At 44.2% G+C, this 22,617-nt stretch overlaps 1 protein-coding gene across 1 annotated transcript in view; it reads left to right on the plus strand.

Annotated features, from left to right (window-relative positions):
- MACROH2A2 (macroH2A.2 histone) overlaps window positions 1-19,067 on the plus strand; it is a 49,942-nt gene extending 30,875 nt beyond the window's left edge. Inside the window, exons 4-9 of the mRNA XM_073685952.1 lie at window positions 194-391; window positions 11,943-12,050; window positions 12,789-12,888; window positions 15,955-16,044; window positions 17,567-17,741; window positions 18,448-19,067. Coding sequence (XP_073542053.1) covers window positions 194-391; window positions 11,943-12,050; window positions 12,789-12,888; window positions 15,955-16,044; window positions 17,567-17,741; window positions 18,448-18,613 — 837 coding nt within the window. The 3' untranslated portion in view covers window positions 18,614-19,067. The remainder of the gene's footprint in view (window positions 1-193; window positions 392-11,942; window positions 12,051-12,788; window positions 12,889-15,954; window positions 16,045-17,566; window positions 17,742-18,447) is intronic.
- The last annotated feature ends 3,550 nt before the right edge of the window (window positions 19,068-22,617 follow it).

Raw genomic sequence — 22,617 nt, forward strand, 5'->3', positions numbered from 1 at the left:
TTATGACAGATTTAGTTTACCTTTGAAAACAAATAATTCTATGCGGGGACTGGGGCTGCCGACTATGGATCATCCTGGAGCGCCGGCTATAACTAGAAGTATTTTCTTATGCACGCATACTTCAGTAAGAGCTCCACCCAGTCTGATCCCAGAACTGATCCCTTTTATATGTCATATATTTCTGTTATTGTAGTTACTCAGAGGGGTGACAATTGCAAGTGGAGGGGTCCTACCAAGAATTCACCCTGAACTCTTGGCTAAAAAGCGTGGCACCCGCGGCAAAGAGACTATCCTTTCTCAGCCGGTAGAGAAGAAAAAGAAAAAGGGTGGCAAGGCATTGGACAAAGTGACAAAGAAGGCAAAATCTGGGAAGACCAAAGTAGTCAGAAAGGTGAGCATTATTACATGGGGCTATGGCATGTCAGTACTATGGTGCTCGGGTTATGCGCAGGCTGTACTAATTCAGACACTTCTATTTTTTCCATTGTATGGTTTCTTATTATGGTTCCCAAAGCACAATGGGTTCCTAACCAGATTAAATATCTAAAATGTTCCTCTTCTCATAAAGGCCACCAGAGCGCATGCAGTACAGTGGCTTGTGAACGTTTTAACCCCCCTTGGCTTTTTACCTATTCTGTGTTTAAATATTTTTGTAATCTGATTTGTGTGTGATGCATCAGCACTAAATTGTCTAAGTTGGTGGAGTGAAGTGAGAAAAATTATAGGCATAAATTAAATTTATGGGCTCAAATAACTAAAAATTGGCATGTGCATATGTATTCACTAGTGATGAGCAAGCATGCTCATTGCTCGAGATTTACGAGCATGCTCGGGCGAGCACCTATTATCTTCAGCGTGCTCGGGCGTTAAGTTTTCGTCGCTCCGTGAACATGATTTGCGACTGTTTGACAGCTTTAATACATGTGAGGAATGCCTGTTTTTCCATGCTCCACCGAGCATGCTCGTAAATCCCAAGCAACGAGCATGCTCGATCATCACTGGTATTCACCCCTTTTGCTTTGAAGCTCCTAAAAATTTCTGGTGCAAGCAATTACCTTCATAAGTCTCATGCTTAGTGAAAAGAAGTCAACCTATGTGCAATCTTAAGTGTCACATGGTCTGTCAGCATATATACATCTTTTCTGAAAGGCCACAGACGCTATAACACAATTAAGCAAGAGGCACCACTAACCAAACAACACCATGAAGACCAAAGAGATCTCCAAACAAGTCAGGGACAAAGTTGAAGAGAAATACAAGTCAGGGTCGGGTTATTAAAAAAAAAATCCTCATCTCTGATGATCCCCCAGAGCACCATCAAATCCATTATAATCAAATTGAAAGAACTTGGTATCACAACAAACCTGCCAAGAAAGAGCCACCCACCAAGCCTCTCAGCCTGGGAAAGGAGGCCATTAATCATGGAGGCATCACAGAGACCAACGGTAACCTTGAAGGAGCTGCAGAGTTCTCAAGCAAAGACTGGAGTATCTGTCATATACGACCACAATAAGTAAGCCATACACCATAGAGGTTTCAGTGTGACCGGGACGGAGGTTCACCTCCAACAAAACAATGACCCAAAGCATACTGCTAAAGCAACACTTGAGTGGTTTAAGGGGAAACATGTAAATGTTTTGGAGTGGATTAGTCAGAGCCCAGACCTTAATCCAATTGAGAATCTGTGGTCAGACTTGAAAATTGCTGTTCACCAAAGGAAACAATATAACTTGAAGGAGCTGGAGCAGTTTTACCTTGAGGAGTGGGCAAAAATCCCAGTGCCAAGATGTTGAAAGCTCATGGAGACTTATAAAAAAAAGTGACTTTCCGTTGTAATTGCTGCAAAAGGAGGCTCTACAAAGTACTGACTTTAGGAGGGTGAATAGTTATGCACACTGAAGTTTTCAGTTACTTTGTCTTATTTGTTGTCTGCTTCACAATAAAAAGAAAAACAAAAGTTCACAGTTGTGGGCATGTTCTTTACATGAACTGATGCAAACCCTCAAAAAAAGAGTGAAATTTCAAGTTGCAAAGTAGCAGAACACAAAAAATGCCAAGGGGGGTGAATACTTTGCAAGCCACTGTATGTTCACATTTACTGTACTGCTCGATTATTAGATTCAGTATTTCTCTATTGGAAATTGCAAAGTAAATATGGAAATCAAATGTTATTTCAGAGGATTGGACAAACGTAAGGTTTACAAAGAGATGATATCAACCCACCACATGAAAAAAAACTGCAGCTCATTATCTAACAAAAAGTACCTCTCACATGAATCTGTAAGCAAGAAAATGAAAAATTAATGGCTGTCATATTTCTCTAAATATGATAACCAAAACATAGGCTTATCTTTTAAATATGTATCTACAAAATTGGTAACATATAAAAAAAATATATATAGTTATACATTTAGATATATATCTTGGTTATCACCTTTTAACCCCTTCCCAACCCGTGTCACACCGTTTGTGACATGGAAAACAGTTCGTTCCCGACCCATGTCACAGCGTCTGTGACATGGAGGGAAAGAGCCCCTGCAGCGCCTGCGAGCGGGGTCGCTCAGGTGTCACAGTTGCTACTGCAACTGGACATCCTGAAGTCGACCCCCCCCCCGGGGGGTGGATTAACCCCCCCGTGCCTGGGACCCCTCCGATTGGCTGTTTCATTTTCACTTTTAGTGAAACTGCCAATCGGTATGAATTAAATATTTCACCAATGAAAATTGGTGTAATATTTAAATCTGGGCATTGCCTGATGCTTACAGCATCAGCCATTGGCTGGGGGGAGTGTCACCTCTGTTCCCCCCCTCCCCCCAGATCTGATTGGGGGGCTAGCGTCACATGGATACTAGCCCCAATCAGATATGGAGGGATGGCTGAAACCTCCCAGCACCTTCCCAACCCTAGATCGTCTGCTGCGGACCCCCTGCTGTGGACCCTGTGGATCGCGTCTGCCGCCGCCACCGCTGATCAGCGGTAAGTATTGGAGAGCCGCTGTGTGCCCAAACATTGGAGCTCCCCCACAAGTGACCCCATTTTGGAAACTAGACCCCCCCAAGGCACCTATCTAGATGCATAGTGAGCACTTGGAACCCCCAGGTGCTTCACAAATTGATTCATAAAAATGAAAAAGTGGAAAAAAAAACACTTTTTTGATTTTTACGGATTAATTTGTGAAGGATCTGGGGGTTCCAAGTGCTCACTATGCATCTAGATAGGTGCCTTGGGGGGTATAGTTTCCAAAATGGGGTCACTTGTAGGTGAGCTCCAATGTTTGGGCACACAGCGGCTCTCCAAACGGGACATGGTGTCCGCAAACAAATTGAATGGAAAATCGGCTCAAATTGTTAGCGGACACCATGTTGCGTTTGGAGAGCCCCTAATGTGCCTAAAAAGTGGAGCTCCCCCCACAAGTGACCCCATTTTGGAAACTAGACCCCCCAAGGCACCTATCTAGATGCATAGTGAGCACTTGGAACCCCCAGGTGCTTCACAAAATGATCTGTGAAAACAAAAAAGTACTTTTTTTTTTCACAAAAATTTTCTTTTAGCCTAAATTTTTTAATTTTCACATGGGTAACAGGATAAAATACATCCTAAAATGTGTTGGTCAATTTCTCCTGAGTACACTGATACCTCATATGTGGTCATAAACCACTGTTTGGCGCATGGCAGGGCTCAGAAGAGAAGGAGCGCAATTTGACTTTCAGCAGCAGATGGAAGGAAGGGAGACACAGTCATTACTAGTGGGTAGGCGGAGCCCACATAGGATAGAACACCTCAGATTAAAAAAGAGTGTTGTCCGGCCCCTCCAGCTTGGGCTCCTCCTACTCCAGCTCTCCAGTCTAAAATTTGAGGTCACAGAGGATGGTCGCTGCTGGAAGCAGCTCCTCAGAAAATTTTTTTATCTTTATCGGACAGAGACTTGGACCCCCGTGGTCTTGAGGTCTCAGGGGTCTCAGCGCTGCTGGACCCCCACCCCTCCCTTGGCGGATCTGCATTACCCTTTGAGAGAGGTCCCTGCCGGCCCCGGGGGATGAGGGATGCTTCCCTGGCGGGGACGCAAACCGCGCATCTGGGGTCACTGCGTTCTCCGCCCTGGGGGGAAGCTTGGGCACAGCGCCACAAATCCCTGGGGGTCCCTGTGGCGCTCAGCTGGGTGAGTACTCAGCATGTTAATGTGTTTTGAGTGCTTCAGCGGCTGCTGCGGCAGCCGCTGCTACATGTATTCAGGTGGTGACTTGTGTTTTTTTGTCCGCAGGTGGATGCCTGCAGGACATGGAAGCGGGGCAGGAGCGGAGGAGTCGCGCGCGTTTTTTTTTTTGAAGCCGGCAGGGGGCGTGGCTTCGCGCCTTCCCGGTCTTTCGTGGGCAGGAAGCGCTCTGAGCGCGCGCTTTCTCCTGCCCCTCCTCTTCCGGCTTCTCTCTCCTCACAGCGCGGCGGCCTTTACTGAACGGCTTCCATCGGGCTCCTCACTCTCCTCTCCTCCCGACAGACCGAAGGAACACTGCACCACGGCCAGCTGGGTGAGTCGCTTCTGCCTGTCAGGGCAGAAGCTTAACCCCTCACCCCCTCAGCGCAGGGCACCTTTCTGAGGCACAATAAGGTGGCAGACTGTGCTGTCCTGCAGCTATTACTTCATATAGAGGTTCCTTTTTTTGTCTGGGGCTCGCACATCCTTTTCATTTACAGAGGTTGTGGGGAGTCTGCGACATTAACCCCTTATTAGGCGGTTATCCCTTAATTGGGGGTCAGCTGGGGTAGCTCTCTCTTTAAGAGCTTTAACCCTTCAGCTTTCTTTTAAGAAACCACACTGTCCTACTTACTGACAGGTTTAACCTGCCATATACTGTGTGAGGGCATGTCAGATCAGGGTCCAGGAGGTGCGGACCGTCTCCCAGGTCCGCTACAGGATCAGTCTCGCGTGTCTGACACGCAGGAGTCCTCGACGGCGTCAAGCGCAGCGGTCGGGGGTTTCGGTGATGGGGCAGTGGTCAAAATGGAGGCCCTCACTCGTTCTATTGATGGCCTGTCTGACCTTCTAGGTTATTGGGTGTCAGCTAGATCCTCTCATGGCAGGAAGCGCCACAGGCCGGTACTGCCCTCCCCGCGCAGCGACTCGGAGATCTCTGTTATGGAGGGTTCCCCTTCAAGCTCAGATGGGGAGATGTCCGATTCGGATAAGGAGGATCGGCAGGGGCACTCTGCCTCTTTTTTGGGCCGTGCAGAGGCTTTTATTGGAGCCATGAGGGAGGCGTTACAGTTTCCGGAGGAGGTAACTAGACGTCCTGGTAAGTCGGCCCGGATGTTTCAGGAGTCGCATAGGTCGCGCTTGGCATTACCATCTCTGGATGAGCTTAATGGGGCAGTGGAGAAGGAACGCCTGTGTCCAGATAAACGTTTTCAGGGGACACGGTTTTTTGAGGCACTGTATCCGTGTTCCACGGAGTTGATTGATAATTGGATTCCTTCTCCTGAAGTGGATGTCCCTTTATCCCAGCTTGGCAAATCCTCATTACTGCCTGTTAAAGGGAAGGCGAGTCTGCAGGATCCGCTGGACAGAAAAACGGAGATGGCGGCGAAATCCATCTACGAGGCCGCGGGTCATGGATTCAGAGCGGTGCTAGGATCCATGTGTGCTTGTAAAGCTTCCCTAAGCTAAGCTGGTTGGACCGTCTACGGACGGCGTGGCAGGATGGATCCCCGCTATCCGAGGTAGATGGGCTTTTCAAGTTGTTGGAGGATGCGGCCCGATATGGCAGTGATGCAGGTTTGGATACCGCGTCACTGCTGTCCAGGGCGCAATCCTCGGCGGTCACAGTCAGAAGAGCACTGTGGCTCAGACAGTGGACCGGGGACGCGGTTTCCAAGCAAGGTTTGCTATCTTTAGCTTACAAGGGTGGTCAGTTATTTGGATCTGACCTCACGGAGCTGATTGTCAAGGCAAAGGCAAAAGAAGCGGCCTTACCACAGCGAAGAACTGTGGCTTCTGCGTCGGGCAGGCCTAGTGCCGGTAGTAGTCGGCGGCCCTTTCGGTCCAGGGGACGGTCCGGTCAGCCCTCTTGGGGATCGGGTCGTCCCTCTTTTTCAGGAAAAAAGGCTTCTCAGAAATCCCGCACTCCCTGGAAACAGAGCTTCCGTCAAGACAAGCGGGAAGCTGACAAAAAGCCCGCTAAGGCGGACTGACGCCAGGTTTTCACTCGAGGGCTATCGAGTGGGGGGTCGCCTGCTCCAATTCGAATCGACTTGGGCGTCCCGCGTTTCGGACGCCTGGGTGACGCGGGTTGTGTCAGCAGGCTACTTCATAGAGTTTCTTTCTCGACCCCCGGACAGGTTTTGCCGATCTCGCATTCCGTCAGAGCCCGAGCTAGTTGCCGCTCTACGGCAGGAGGTCGATTCCCTTCTGCAGAATGGTGTGGTGGTACCGGTTCCGCCGGAGGACCGGGGAAGAGGGTTTTATTCAAACCTCTTTGTGGTCCCCAAAAAGGAGGACAAATTTCGCCCCATTCTGGATCTCAAAAGATTGAATCGGCATGTCCGCACCCAGAAATTCCGCATGGAGTCGCTTCGCTCGGTTGTGGCGGCCCTGTCGCAGAACGACTTTTTGGTGTCAATCGACATTCGCGACGCTTATTTGCATGTTCCCGTCGGAAGGGCCCACCAACGCTTCCTTCGTTTTGCCATAGGTCAGGACCATTTCCAGTTTGTGGCCCTACCATTCGGGTTGGCCTCGGCGCCCAGAGTTTTTACAAAAATTCTGGCACCTCTCATGGCGATCCTTCGAAGACAGGGGGTTACGGTTCTTCCCTACCTGGACGACCTTTTGATTGTGGCGTCCTCAAAGGAGGAGGCGGTGACGGCTCGCAATCTATCCCTTCAGCTCCTGGAGGACTTCGTGTGGCTGGTCAATTGGAAGAAGTCGTCTCTGGAACCGTCGCAGTCAATCCTGTTTTTGGGGATGCATTTCGACACGGTGCGAGCAGTGGTGTCCCTGCCTCCAGACAAGCAAGCAAGTCTTCTTCGACATGTACAGGTTATGAAGTCTTCGACAGCAATGTCTCTTCGAAGGTGTATGCGCCTTTTGGGTTTGATGGTGGCGTCAATGGAGGCACTTCCGTTTGCCCAATTTCATTCCAGGACTCTCCAAATGCTCATTCTGAACCGTTGGGATCGATCACAGGCTTCGCTGGATCGCAGTGTCATCATCTCCCACAGGGTGCGAGAGTCTCTAGAATGGTGGTTACGTCCGGAAGCGTTATCCCTGGGGAAGTCCTTCCTCCTTCCGAGGTGGTCGGTCATAACCACCGATGCCAGCCTGTCAGGCTGGGGGGGTGTCTGGAACGATCTCTGGATTCAGGGAGTATGGTCGTCGGAAGAGTCTGTCCTGCCGATCAACATCCTGGAATTGAGGGCGATTTTCCTTTGCCTCCAACACTGGACGGTCCCTTTAAACGGTCTGCCAGTCCGAGTGCAGACAGACAACGCGACGGCGGTCGCGTATATCAACCATCAAGGTGGAACGAGGAGCTCCAGGCTCATGATGGAAGTGTCTCGGATCCTGGTATGGGCCGAGGCCAAGGTGCCAGCCATCTCTGCGATTCACATTCCGGGAGTTCAGAATATCACGGCGGACTTCCTCAGTCGCGAGAAGGTGGATCCCGGAGAATGGAGTCTTCACCCAGAAATTTTTGCACAGCTATGCTCCCGTTGGGGAACTCCTCAAGTGGATTTGATGGCATCAAGGTTCAACACCAAGTTACCGACGTTCATGTCCAGGTACAAGGACCCGAAGGCTGTGGCGGTGGATGCTCTGGTGGCTCCGTGGGACCAATTCGAGCTAATCTATGTGTTCCCGCCGATATCCTTACTTCCTCTGGTGTTGCGTCGGATCAGACTGGAAAGAGTCCCGGCTATGTTAGTAGCCCCAGACTGGCCAAGGAGGACGTGGTTCTTGACGCTGGTGTCGCTTCTGGCTGCGCCTCCACTTCCTCTCCCTCTTCGCCCGGACCTGTTAACCCAAGGGCCCGTTCGTCATCCGGACCTGAAGTCTCTGCGTTTGACGGCGTGGCTCTTGAGACCGAAATCTTGACTCGTCAAGGTTTTTCAGCCGAAGTCATTGCCACTCTGCGAGCTGCCAGGGGTCCTGCCACTACTAGGATCTATCACAAGACTTGGGAGGCCTTCTTTTCATGGTGTTCGGGTTCTTCAAGGAACCCGAGGATTTTTTCCATTCCCAATTTGTTGGCCTTTTTGCAGTATGGCCTGGACAAGGGTTTGACAGTTAGCACTCTGAGGGGTCAGGTTTCTGCTTTGTCCTTGCTGTTTCGGAAGGCTATCGCCTCGCGTAGGGACGTTCGTTCCTTTTTTCGCGGGGTAACCCGTCAGTTTCCGCCGCGGAAGGCGCTTGTGTCCCCTTGGCGGCTCAATCTGGTCTTGGAGGCTCTTCAACATGGGCCTTTTGAGCCTATGGACTCCGTTAGCCTTTCTTTGCTTTCTTGGAAGGTTGCCTTTTTAGTGGCAGTCACCTCTTTGAGAAGGGTTTCTGAACTGGCGGCTCTTTCTTGCTCGCCTCCTTTTCTGGAGTTTCTCCCGGATCGCGTGGTGCTTCGCACACGGGGCGACTTTCTACCTAAGGTGGTGTCACAATTTCATGTTAACCAGGATATTGTGTTGCCCTCGCTCTGTCTGGAACCGAGGAATGCGAAGGAACGGGCCTTGCACTCATTGGATTTAGTGCGGGCTTTGAAGTTCTATTTGTCTATTACTCAAGGTTTTCGGAAATCGGACTCTCTGTTTGTGATTCCAGCAGGTCGTCGGCGTGGTCAACGAGCTTCCAAGGACACTATAGCTCGATGGATTCGGTCGGCCATTTTAGAGGCTTACCGACTCAAGGGCGAATCTTGTCCAATTAAGATTCGAGCTCACTCCACGAGAGCTGTGGGTTCATCGTGGGCTTTTCATCAAGGGGCCTCGGCAGCTCAACTCTGCCGGGCGGCTACCTGGCGCTCCGTCCACACTTTTACAAAGTTTTATAAGGTGGACGTCAGTGCTTCCGCTGATGCAGCCTTAGGACGTAGGGTCCTGCAGGCGGCTGTAGTTTAAGTTATCGTTAACTTGTATTTAGCGCTAGTTGCGCATTTTTCTAGGTTGTTGGGATTCTGCCTCTGCTGGTTTTTTCCCACCCTTAATTTTTGGACTGCTTTGGGACGTCCCACTAGTAATGACTGTGTCTCCCTTCCTTCCATCTGCTGCTGAAAGACGGATTTTGGTAAGACCTTACCTGTAAAATCCTTTTCAGCGAAGGAAGGAAGGGAGACACAGCTCCCTCCCATGGCAGAAGTGTGTTGTTGTGTTTTCAGATGCAGCGTGACCCTTCTCTGATAGCGATTATCTGGGCTGAGGTCGGCGCGCTAAGGCTCTGTTCCAGCATTGCCAGCTCATCGCAGTGGTCAGGTCCAGTGAGTAGTACCTGGGACTGTGTGGTTTTTCTGTTGTATGCATAACCTGTCTCTTGTTTTTTCTCTGAAGTTCTTCCGAAGGGGTTATGTTGCTCCGCTGGTGATATTTGCTCTTCCTTAGCTTGTGTACGGACTGGAGAGCTGGAGTAGGAGGAGCCCAAGCTGGAGGGGCCGGACAACACTCTTTTTTAATCTGAGGTGTTCTATCCTGTGTGGGCTCCGCCTACCCACTAGTAATGACTGTGTCTCCCTTCCTTCCTTCGCTGAAAAGGATTTTACAGGTAAGGTCTTACCAAAATCCGTCTTTTGGAGCTAATTTTCCATTCAAAAAGTAAAATGGCGCTCCTTCCCTTCTGAGCCCTGCCGTGTGCCCAAACAGTGGTTTATGACCACATATGAGGTATCAGTGTACTCAGGAGAAATTGACCAACAAATTTTAGGATGCATTTTATCCTGTTACCCATGTGAAAATTAAAAAATTTAGGCTAAAAGAAAATTTTTGTTAGAAAAATAAAAATGTTCATTTTTTTCTTCCATGTGGCTTTAGTTCCTGTGATGCACCTGAAGGGTTAATAATCTTCTTGAATGTAGTTTTGAGTAGCTTGAGGGGTGCAGTTTTTGGAATGGTGTCACTTTTGGGTGTTTTCTGTCATAAAGACCCCTCAAAGGGACTTCAAATGTGATGTAACTAAAAAAATGGTTTTCTAAATTTTGCTGCAAAAAAGATAAATTGCTGATGAACTTTGAACCCTTCAAACTTCCTACCAACATTTTTTTTTTTTCCAAAATTGTGCTGATGTAAAGTAGACATGTGGAAATGTTATTTATTAACTATTTTGTGTCACATCACTCTCTGGTTTAGTAGAAAAAAAAATAAAAAATTTGAAAATTGCAAAATTTTCTAATTTTTTCCCATATTTTTGATTTTTTCACAAATAAACGCAAATATTATCGACCTAAATTTAATACTAACATGAAGCCCAATATGTCACGAAAAAACAATCTCAGAATCGCTAGGATCCGTTGAAGTGTTCCAGAGTTTTTACTTCGTAAAGGGACACTGGTCAGAATTGACAAAAATGCCAAGGTCTTTAGGGTCAAAATAGGCTGGGTCCTGAAGGGGTTAAAGGCGTGGTCCAAAACGAACATTGATTTAATATTAAATATCTATCTCTTTAAAGCAATAGCCTATTCTAATATAGAAGTCCACATTGTTCCCTCTCTAATCTCTCTGACTGCTTTATTTACCTACTTCCAGTTTGATGACATTTTTAGTTTGTAAATCCCCAGTGCCTGCTGGGATACTCAAACGAGAGAGACGTCATCATGGGGGCAAAGGCTGCGGACACTGCCACAGCCTATGTGCCCACTCTGAAACAAAGTGTCTTCAGTGACGTATGCTTCAGGGGGTGGGCCAGTCCCTGCTCTACTAAAGCGATATATATTCAGGATGGATTAAATCGATGTTCTTTTCAGACCACCCCTTAAATTTTATCAACCAACACTATAAAACTATATAATTATTTATAAAGCCTGGTGAATGTCATAACAAATGTGATAAATGACGACAGAATTGCTGTGTTTTTTTTTTTTTGTTCACAAAATAATTATTCAAAAGTAGTAAAACCATATAAATTTGGTATTTCCATAAGCGTACTGACCCACAGAGTATAATTAAGACTTTATTTGTGCAGTACATGAATAGTGTAGAAGTTAAAAATGTGAAAAAAAACCGCACAATAAATGTATGTACCCCAAAATAAGGTGACTGATAAATACAACAAATAACCAGCCCTCATACAGCGACATCGGAGAAAAGAAAAAAATTATTACCGTGGAGGGTGGAAATGACAAAATGAAAACAGAGGTTTAGTGAGTTAAGCCATAATTTTAATGGATAGGGAATAATTTTCAAACTTGAGAATACCCTTTAAGATTTGTTGTGAGTAACTATAATCCGTTTATAGCTGTTGTACACATACCATTTTACTTTCCATGCAAGAGTGGTTGTCGCTGCCTTCCTCATGTGGTATAAGGTCGTGCTATAATTTGTGTAAACTGTCTGTCTCTAAAGGAAGGGGTTTCATATATTACTGTATATAATTGTAGACAAGCTATGGTTTACTGCACTTTAACAAAAAAATCCAGATTGCTGAGCCAATTTGGTCTGGTTTTATGAACATTCTAGCTAATGTGCGCAAACTATAATAATAGCGAAGTACAATTGGGTGCCTGCGCTAGAGGTTTAGATATATACGCCCCTATTCATCATTTGCAGGTTTTTTTTACAGTCACTTTTCTTTTTTGTATTGTGGTATTTGTTGCTGTTTTTTGTGCCACTGTGAAATGCGGTTCATGAATTTTACACAAAGGCAAAAATTATCTTTATTTTTGTAATTCTCAAGAAGGTAATGTGCTCTTTTCACTTGTGTAGTATTGTTCTAGTGGTGTTCACTAAACAAGATTGTCTCTACCTCTTAATAGGAAAAACAGGCAGATGGAAAGGAAGGTGCGTCCAGTTCCACATCAGACGATGGACCAGGAGATGGGTTTACCATCCTTTCCTCAAAGAGTCTTTTGCTTGGGCAGAAGGTAAGTTTTTGCTTTTAACCTTGACATTAAATACTTTAGTAAGATTGATCAAAGCCTACTACAGTAGTAAAGTGCAGATTTGACTGCATCTCCAGTGGCCGCTGCCCCAGTGCCACTGCACAGTTTCTATCAACGCCATCACATGATTGTCACCGGGGGGGTGGCACTAGTGTCACTCACCTTGCTTCTATCACCGCCCCCTAAAAACGATGCGTTTCAGGGAAAGAGGTGGTGTCCGAACAGGGACTGTGGTGGCGGCCATTGAAAATGCTGGCGGCAGAGACCGCAGAATTGTGGCGTTTAGTGACCGAAGCTGTGGTCAACTCTCCATCACCCTCCCTGAAACAAGATGTCATCAGGAGACTGAGGAGATATAAGTGACCACAGCGCTATCCCCTGATGATGTCCTGTTTCAGGGAGGGGTTGGTAAAAGCTGCAGGGCCATCCTCCCATGGCGTATTATTTGAGACTCCCCCTTCAAACGAAACGTCACAGGAAGTAGAAGTAAAAAAATAAAAAACATGTGGGGAATAGCAGCGAATTTTATTATAAAGCACATTACAAAAGTGGTTAGTGTTTAAAGATATATATTTATAAAGGACATAATAGGTATCAGACAACCCCTTCGATCATCCCTATAATGTTGTATCGTGACAGTGAGAAACATACTTATTGACATGGTATCACATGTCCAAAGAAGATATGCTAAAAACATTTGCTCTGTTTTTTTTCACCTAGTTGTCCCTGACTCAGAGTGATCTTGGTCATATAGGCTCAATGAAAGTTGAAGGCATTATACATCCAACAACAGCTGAAATCGACCTGAAGGAAGATATAGGTAGGATTTATAGCTATTGATGTGTCTTTAATTAGTGCCATTTACATACTTACATAATTAGTAAGGTTAAAAAGAGATATATCTGTTTGGTTCAACTTGTTATCCAACAGTGTTGATCCACAGGAAGCCAATAAAAAAAAAACAATTGTTGATTTTGTCCAGGGAATCAAACGATTACAGAACAACATAGAAGGAATGACAGTAATTGCTTATACCCAACACTGCATTTTCAAGCAAAACACTTTCTACCTGTAGAATGAAGATTCCTTGCTGTTCATTCAGGCTCAGATATACAGTCATGGTCGAAAGCATTGACACCCTTGAAATTGTTCCAGAAAATGAAGTAATTTGCCTAGAAAATTATTATAATTACACGTTTTGTTATACACATGTTTATTTTCTTTGTGTGTATTGGAACAACACAAAAAAAACAGAGAAAAAAAATTGTCCGATTTGCCTTTTTTTTTCTCTTTTTTTTTATTTTTTTTTATTTTTTTTTTTTTTGTATTGTTCCAATACACACAAAGGAAATAAATGTGTGTATAACAAAACATGTGTAACTGCAATAATATTCTGGGAGAAATGCTTCATTTTCTTGGACAATTTCAAGGGTGCCAACACTTTTTTGGCCATGATTATACGCCAGTCATTGCAATACTTCAATTGTGTTCAATTTCCCCTCACTGTTCTGCACAGAAATTTACAATCTAAGTTCTCCAATTTGATTTTCTGAAGGAACATTTACACTTGAATATGCCTTGAGAAGAAAGTTGAGTTGTCAGTATATCTATAGGCATTATCCATGTGGGGCTGATCCGCTGCAAAAACTGCTGCTGATTTTGTTACAAAAGTGTTGTGGTCTTACCACCAATTTTACCATTTGTATCGCAAAGGATAAATCATGGGGAAAATCTACAGCATAATAGTCTTGCAGTGGACTTCAAATCCGCAGCACCAGTCAAATTCAGATGCAGAGAAGAAATCGTAAAATGTAATCTATAATACTGATGCTGTAAAATGCTGCAGATTTTCCACCTAGAAAATCCAGACGGGGAAGAAAATTCTTATTCGCTATAACAAATATGAGGAGACTATAAATTAAAACCTTTATGACACTTATCTTTGGGACGTACATAAACCACAATCTAAAGTGCTTGGTGGCTTATACCTAGGAAGAAGCTAATTATTCATTGTTAGAGCACCATTGATGCCATGATGCTGAACATTTGAAAAGGGTTTACATACAAAATACATATATAAATTACAATGAACAGACTGGTACAAAGGGCCCTGCTCTCATGGCCTTACAGTCTACAGGGTAATGGGGAAGGAGACAGCAGGTTGTGGGGTTGCAGCAGCTCCGGTGTTGGTGAGATGACAGTGGGGTTATTATAGGCTTTCCTAAAGAGATGAGTTTTCAGGTTATGTCTGAAGGTTCCAAATGTGGGAGACAATCACATATGTTGGAGCACAGAATTCCAGAAGATGGGGGATGCTCGGGAAAAGTTTTGGAGGTGATTCGGGAGGAATGTACAAGGAAAAGGAGATCTTTTAAGGACCTGAGTTTACGTGTGCAGAAGTATCGAGAGATCAGTTTGGAGATGTATTGCAGAGACAGATTACTTAGTCATTTAAACTGGATACGCTGGGTAATTTAGTAATTTAAAGCCGGTGGAGGAGTAGCAGGGGGAGAGATGTGTTAATCTGGCAACTGAGTTAATAGTGTTAGTCAGGAGGACACAGAGGAGGATATGGAGTAGTTGAGGTGGGAGATGATGAGGACATGCATTAACATTTTAGTAGATTTGGTGTTGAGAAAAGAACAAATTCAGGAAATATTTTTGATTAGGAGGTGGGAAGAGATTGGACGTGTAGTTTTAAAGACAGGGCAGAGTCAAGGATTACACCGAGGCAGAGGACTTGTGATACAGGGAAAAGCGTGATGGAAGGAGGGTTGAGTGAGATGAGAAAAAGAGGATTAGTTTGATTTTGTCCACATTGAGTTTTAGAAAGCGTGTGTGAAGCAGGAAGATGTGGCTAATAGACACTTTGGGATTCTGGGTCACAGAGCGGTGACATCTGGATCAGAGAGATTGCGTGTCATAAGTGATAGTGGAAGCCAAGTGACTTTGAAATGTCCCAGGCAAAGGTATAGATGGAGAAGAGTAGAGGTCCCAGGACAGAATCTTGAGGGATACCAACAGAGAGAGGGTGGGATGAGATAGTATGGGTTACTGAGAATGTTCTTGTGTGCACAACCTAATGGACTATCACTATGAGATCACATATGTGTGATCTATGTATGATGACCTGCAGGGAACATACAATCATGTCTTCTCTGCTGCAATATAAACTCTGTTTTAGGTGCTACAATCCTGTTCTATCTAAGACCTATATAATAAATGGATTTCAGCTCCCCTTTGAGCCAATAAAAATGAGTTATGCACAAAAATTAAGTAAAAATTGAGTAGTGTTAAAGAATAAAACCTGGAATTACCTGTGATGTTCTTATGCTGGTACAAATGCATTTTGTTTTTTAGGAAATATGTTTGGGGGCAATAAGGCTTATGGACAGCACAAGGGGGTTTCTTTTTACTTTGGATCCACTTCTGTGACTTAAAGGGGTTGTCCAGTCTTGCGCTACAAATCTGCAGTCACTGTATGTCACTACAGACTTGTGAATCCTCACAGCGCACATTCTCCGGCACTGGGAGTGGGCGGTCATATGGCCACAAGTATGTGATCTGCATACTTGCGGCCACATTCCGACTAGACTGTATCCGGCCTCGTTCAATACACTAGCATTGAGCGAGGCTGCACCTATCCACACAGTGCACGCCATGTGAGGATTCATAAGTCCGCAGTCACATAGAGTGACCGCAGATTTGTACCCTAAAGCCAGACAACCAGTTTAAAGTGGAGAGCCACTATCATATCGTTCTTGCATTTCAACGGTCATTCATCTGACTGCCACAGCAGGGAAAATGCATAGCACACTGAATATAATGTGTGGGCTTTGCTCCTACCATACTGATCATAATTTTTCTCGTGTCATCATGTTTATAGGAAATGCCTTGGAAAAAGCTGGAGGAAAAGAGTTCCTTGAAGCTGTGAAAGAGCTCCGTAAGTCCCATGGCCCCTTGGAGTTGACTGGAGGTAAAGTAATGTACATTTCCCTGACTTGTACACAATTCTAACCCTTTATTATTATGGGGCAACAGCATGGTGGCTCAGTGGTTAGCACTGCCACCTTGCAGCGCTGGGGTCCTGGGTTCATATCTACCAAGGACAACATCTGAAAGGAGTTTGTATGTTCTCCCTGTGTTTGTGTGGGTTTCCTCCATCACTCCAAAGACATACTGATGGGGCTCATAAGCTAATTTCCCCAATGGGGACCACAATTATGATGATGTGTCTGTAAAGCACTGTGGAATTATTGGCCCTATATATTTATCTGTACACAAAACCAGAAAATGAGTTATTCTTCCCACTTGTCTTTGATTTACATACTGGTGGACTGATGTTACGTTGAAGTTTTAGGACAACACCGAAAGTGCGTTTTTAACACATCAGTGAACGCATTGCAAAGGTTTCATAACTGCACTTGTTGCACACATCCTATATGTTGCCATTTCTGAATTTTTTGTAGTATTTCTATAATAAACCCACACCACAAAAAAAATTATGCAAAACAGAGAATGCCCCTGAAATCAATGCAGAGTAAAGCACCCACAGAGTAAAAGTGCCCTCCATACTGCCTCACACAATAAGGGCTCATTCAGACGTCATTTTTTGCAAGTGCTATCGGTGTTTTTCACTGATATAACTTGTACCTATTCTAGGCTATGGAGCTTTTGACATGTCCATGTATTTTTGTGGACCAAGTAGCCAGCACAAAATCATAGAAATATGTCCGGTTTTAGTCTCGGTCTAAGATCAAACTTTCCAATTCATGTCTGTGGGTCCGTGAAAATAATCGGACAGCACTCGGATGTCACCATCTGCTGCCTGTTTTTCATGGACTGTTTAATATGAGAAGGTCAAGAAATCTTCATCAGTTGTTTTTTTGTTGTTTTTTTGTTTTGTTTTATGGAAACAATAAAGACAATCTCCCAGTTTATTTCAACATGTACGTGGTCGGATCGTTCATACAAATGATGTGACAGACGATTGATCTGCAGCATTCGGCCAATCACAATCTTATGTGTATGGCCAGCTCATGTGCAAGTCCCATTATAGATCCTACATAAAGAATTCCATCCATTGCTAATTACGGGTAGAGGAAAACACATGAAAAAAACTGTGTGATCAGGCCTCATTGGTTTGGTGCCACAACTTCAACTTGTTACTAACATTTGAAGGGTTAAATATACATAGAAAAGAAGTAGCCTAATAACTTAGTTCTCTCGGCTTCCACAATGTACATCGGTGGTAACAGGAAATCAGCAGACTTCTGAGCTCGACTTCTTATCTTAACGGAAAAGAAAACATCTTGTAGCTTAGAATCCATACAAAGCAAGTAAAGTATCTACAAAGTTACCCAACACTTTCTGTGAAATATGTGTTAATTAATGTTATACAAATTCTTTTATTAAGAAGTTAATAATTATTAATTATTATTTGGAAATATATAGTTTTCATTCACCATCTCTATGAATTTTTCCCCTTTCTTTGATAGCTGCCCTCAGTCAAGCAAATGGATTGGCAGCCAAGTTTGTCATCCACTGCCACATCCCACAGTGGGGATCAGAGAAGTGTGAAGAGCAGCTGGAAAAGACCATCAAGAACTGTTTATCGGTCGCAGAAGATAAAAAGCTCAAGTCTGTGGCCTTTCCTTCTTTCCCCAGTGGCAGGTATATTCAGATTCTCGCTTAGTTAAAGGACTTGGTTTTAGGCCCATAGTAAAAAACAAAACCATAAAACAGCCATTCCACTCCTGCCAGCCATTTTGCTGCTCCCCTTTCAAAAGATCAGCTCTTCCTCATCCGGGCTGCTCTGTCAACAGGGCGTGACTGCCAACGTCATTCTGATTGACAGCCAGCCCCCGGCTGCTTATCAGCTGGACCTCCGCAGTCACGTTGTGTCATGAGAGCAGAGTGGAAAAGAAGCTGCTGCTCTGTAGACGTGACGTCAGCGGAAGCCGATGAATCGGCGGCAGTAGTGATCGGTGACTACTCTGTGCCAGCAGAGATCATCGCTGGGCAAAACATGCAGGTAGGTAGCAACTACCTGCCTGTTAATGTTTTTACCATGGGGCTGAGAACTAATTAGTCCTGGATAAACCCTTTAATGATTTCGTCCGCTGTTGGACCTATACCTTGAGAAACATTGTAACATATGCCACTCTATAGGTGTACAGGGGCATATGTCACACTGGCTTCCATAGCATTAAAAAAAAAAAAGCCCGGTGTACTGTTATTTCTGTATGCTTCTTATTAAGAATGTGCAGGAGACTATGTTTTCCTATATAATGAGGATAAAGCTATATTGCTCTATACCGGCATGATGTGTTGCAGTTATATGACTAACCATTTTTCCCGCTTGTTTCATGCCATGTAGAAACGGCTTTCCCAAGCAGACAGCGGCTCAGGTCATTCTGAGAGCCATCTCCAGCCATTTCGGCTCCTCCAGCTCCTCCACTGTGAAGAATATCTACTTCCTACTGTTTGACAGTGAGAGCATTGGCATCTATGTGCAGGAAATGGCCAAGCTCGACACAAAGTAGAAGCCCGAGCCCACAGAGCAGCTGCACACAGGTGGTGGTATACAAGTAGAAGAGGACTGGAGACCTAGAGATGATGAGTTGTTGTTTCGAAGGTGTTGAAACATGTTTGAAATGTTGTGGTTTGAGGACTGATTTTAAGTTTATTTTCCCATGGTTGAAGAGGTATATTTGGGCTGATTCTCAACATGAATATCTCCTATTTCTGTACCAAGCCAGCACCCTATTTGCATTTTTATAGAACCTGTAAAAATATACCCCTCTGTAATCATCAACCATGGTGTTTTTTTGTTTCTTTAAGGATGTTGTTCAAAATGTCTTCTCTTACGTTTCCTGTCTTATTATTTTAGATTTTTAGTGTTACGACAGCTAAAAAACCTGTTTTAGATTTGTAGTATTGGATTTTACAAGAGAAATAAGACCACAATATTATTTAAAAAACTAAGCAAAGTTCTTACATTTTGTCTCGTGTCTTCTTTAATGGGCTAGTAGATTAATGTTTTATTGTAATTTTTTTTTTAAATGAAATATGTTTCACAAGGAAATTTGAATCCTTTTTAAAGAAGTTGTCTGGGACTTAAAGGGGAACTGAAATTTCATTAAATGTTCATAAATTAATAATATATGCAAATATAAGAAACTTAGTAATATGTCTCATCAGAAAAATCTACTTCCATCCCATTTATAAGACACTTTCGCCCCTCCCACCTGAATTTCTCATCCACTCTGAAAAACTGCTCAAATCAGTGTGGCTTAAAGCACCGCCCCAGCATTTTGTTTTATTTCAGCGGTGGAGTGGTATCACTAATGCATATTTCCTGACCCTAATATTATACTCACCAGCCGCCGTCTTCCTCTGTTATTGGCGCTGCTCCAGTCGTCTTCTGCAGGTTGTGACCTGCCAGAGCTGGTAGTCTCTTCTCAATGTAAGTCTATGAGAGCCAGAACAACGCCATTGAAGATTTACATTGAGAGCTTGTGACTGTTACCTCTGACTTCTGGCAGATCAGAACTGGAGTGGCGCCGCGTACGGCTGAAGGCAGCAGCTGGTAAGTATAATACTAGGGGCAGGAAACTTAGGCTAGTGCCACTACTCCAATGCTGAAATAAATAAGCGCCAGAGTTTTTCTTCAAGACCAGATGGACTGGCAGCACAGTAATACAGTATATTGATGTCAATGGAGACGGGAGGAAGAAAATGAGCAGCAGAGTTGAGAGGTAAGGAAGTAGTTTGTGCAGATTCTAGTTAGGTTTATTCCGGTGCTGGATTCACCTCTACACTGCTCAGTGCTGCTGTATAATTTCCTCCATGCATCTGATGCTTATGTCTCTGTCTTACGAAAAGGGCAGGAATTCTTCTGAGTGTGCAGTGTATGGGAGAGATCATATCAGCTAGCAGTCTGCTGCACATTAGGGAGAGAGCATGCAGAGGGAAATCATATGATGACCAGAAATAGTGTTGTTCTTCTTATACACATGACAGTTTATTCTGAAAAACTACTTTAAAGTATAGTTCTCCTTTAAGCATGGATAGCCTATTTTTGATCAGTGGGGTCTGAAATTTGAAGAAGTGCTGTTCATGGTTTATCCAGGTACAGGGGATCTTTGGTATGGGCTGAGGCCAGTCCCCACCAATCATTTTTTGATTCTCCAGTGTATACATAAAAAAGGTACCTGAAAAGGTGGCGCTTACAATTTTTTAATGTCCAACTTTCTAGCACTGTTTTTTCAGGATTAAATCACAGGTCTTGTTTCTAGTAATATCAAACATCCCATTTACCACCAAAATATAGCTTACATCAGAGAAAAGCAGGAATATTTGTAAAAGGCTTTCCTACTTATGTCTGAGGGAAAGCAAAATAGCATAGGTCTTTATTCAGATGACAAGTCCGTATTTTGCAGGATCTTCAATGCATACATTAATCCCGTACAAGATTACTTAAAGAGAACCTGTCAGTCGATACATTCAGGTCATGGTGTAGCCAGCATGTATCAGCCACTGGCTGTACGATCCATGTGTGCTTGACTTTGAAACTGCAGCATTTCAGAGAAAAACATACTTTTAATAGAGGCCGAGCACCTAGCCGCATGGATGGCGAGTCATACCGGCGGGTCCCCACCGGCTTCTCTCTGCCTGCTGACGGCAACTATGCATGTTTGGTATCACGTTAATCATACTTACCTGGAAAATAATATTGGCAAGTCCTTTTTACCATACAATGAATGCTTTAATTGCTATTGTTTTGCTTTTTCGTGGCACTTACTTTTATTCCTGCTTTGCAGTACATAACATGATAAAATGGACGGTGTCATTCCAAAGTACAACTTGTCTCGCAAAAAACAAGACCTCGCATAAAAAAATAAAGTTATGGCTCTTTGAAGAACGGAAAGAAAAAACAAAGCGCAAAAATGAAAAATCACTTTGTCGAGAAGGGGTTAATATGAGCATTCATGTAATGCTCCCCATTATGGCCTCATACACTAACAATGCCTCCATTTTTGATTGATGATTCAACTGTATCATTGCATAAAAGGTTGGTGCTGTTACTGTGTGGGTGCTGCTACTGTGGAGGGGGCATTACTGTTGTATTTGAGCTTAAGGCCACGTTCAGTATTTGGTCAGTATTTTACATCAGTATTTGTAAGCCAAAACCAGGAGTGGGTGATAAATACAGAAGTGGTGACGTGTTTCTATTATACTTTTCCTCTGATTGTTCCTCTCCTGGTTTTGTCTTACAGATACTGATGTAAAATACTGACCAAATACTGAATGTGTGAACATGGTCTAAAAAAGGATACTGTGCGGAACCCACAAATGGAGACATATGCAATAATACTGTGTGAGGCCACTGACGGGAACATTTCTCCTCTGAGATAGTCAAAAGGGGAACACCACATGCTGTAAAATATTTCTGGGCAAATGTTATGGAACTTTTTAGCACAAATGCACAACATAGATTCACACAAAAAAAGAACATGGGACACCAAAAACTCATCCCAACTACAGAGAATGTGGTCCAACTTGTGATCTTTGAGGGAACAATGAATTCAGAGGTGTATAAAAACTTTCAATTCGGACGCTTCGCCTTTGCTCTTCCCTATTGCCCTAGTCTGGTGTCAATCGGGCTTGGGGCTGATGTCGGCTGTGAATTGTCCAAAAACACAGCTGCTACCATGCCCTGGTGCTAGTAATGGAGTGGTGTCTATCAGACACCCCCTTTACTAACCCAATAATAAAAAATAAAAAAAACATACATAACTTCTTTAAATAAACACTCCCTGACACTTTCCCTGGTTCACCACTTTGTTGGAAAAAAAAACAAACCCTCGTAGGTCTGCCGTAGTCCACCGAATCCAACGTAGTCCAGCGAAAACATACACACAAAACACAGAAAAATAAAACAAAGACACTTTCCCTTGTTAACCACTTTATTAAAAAAAAATGTAAAAAAGTTCCCAGTCAGGTCTTACGTGGTCCACCAATTCCGACGTAGTCCAAACAAATGCAGCGAAGTTCATCGAATCCTCCGTACAAAGCCTATGGAGCATCATTCTGTGGCTCCATAGTCTTTGCAAACAGACACTGCCGGGTCACGCTGTGCGGTAACGTTACTGATGTCACCGCTGTTTAGAGTCGCCGGGTCTGGCACATCGTGACCCGACAGTGGCTATTTGTAAAAACTATGGAACAAGGCTCCATAGACTTTGTACAGAAGATTCAATGGACTTTGCTGGATTCGCTTGAACTACGTCAGACCTGTGTGAGAACTTTTTTTTTTTTTTAATAAAGTAGTGAACTAGGGAAAGTGTTGGTGGGAGGGGGAGTTTATTTAAATAAAGTATGTGTGTGTTTAATTTTGATTACTGTGTTAGTAATGTGGGTGTCTGATAGAAAACTCTCCATTACTAGCACCAGGGTTTGATGTCAGCTGTGTTTTTGGACAATCCATAGCTGACATCAACCCCGAGCACTGTTACCCCGATTGCCAACGCATCAGGGCAGTCGG

Source organism: Phyllobates terribilis, unplaced genomic scaffold (assembly GCF_046119375.1).
Source record: "Phyllobates terribilis strain yellow unplaced genomic scaffold, ASM4611937v1 Scaffold_5__5_contigs__length_657084704, whole genome shotgun sequence".
Taxonomy (NCBI): domain Eukaryota; kingdom Metazoa; phylum Chordata; class Amphibia; order Anura; family Dendrobatidae; genus Phyllobates; species Phyllobates terribilis.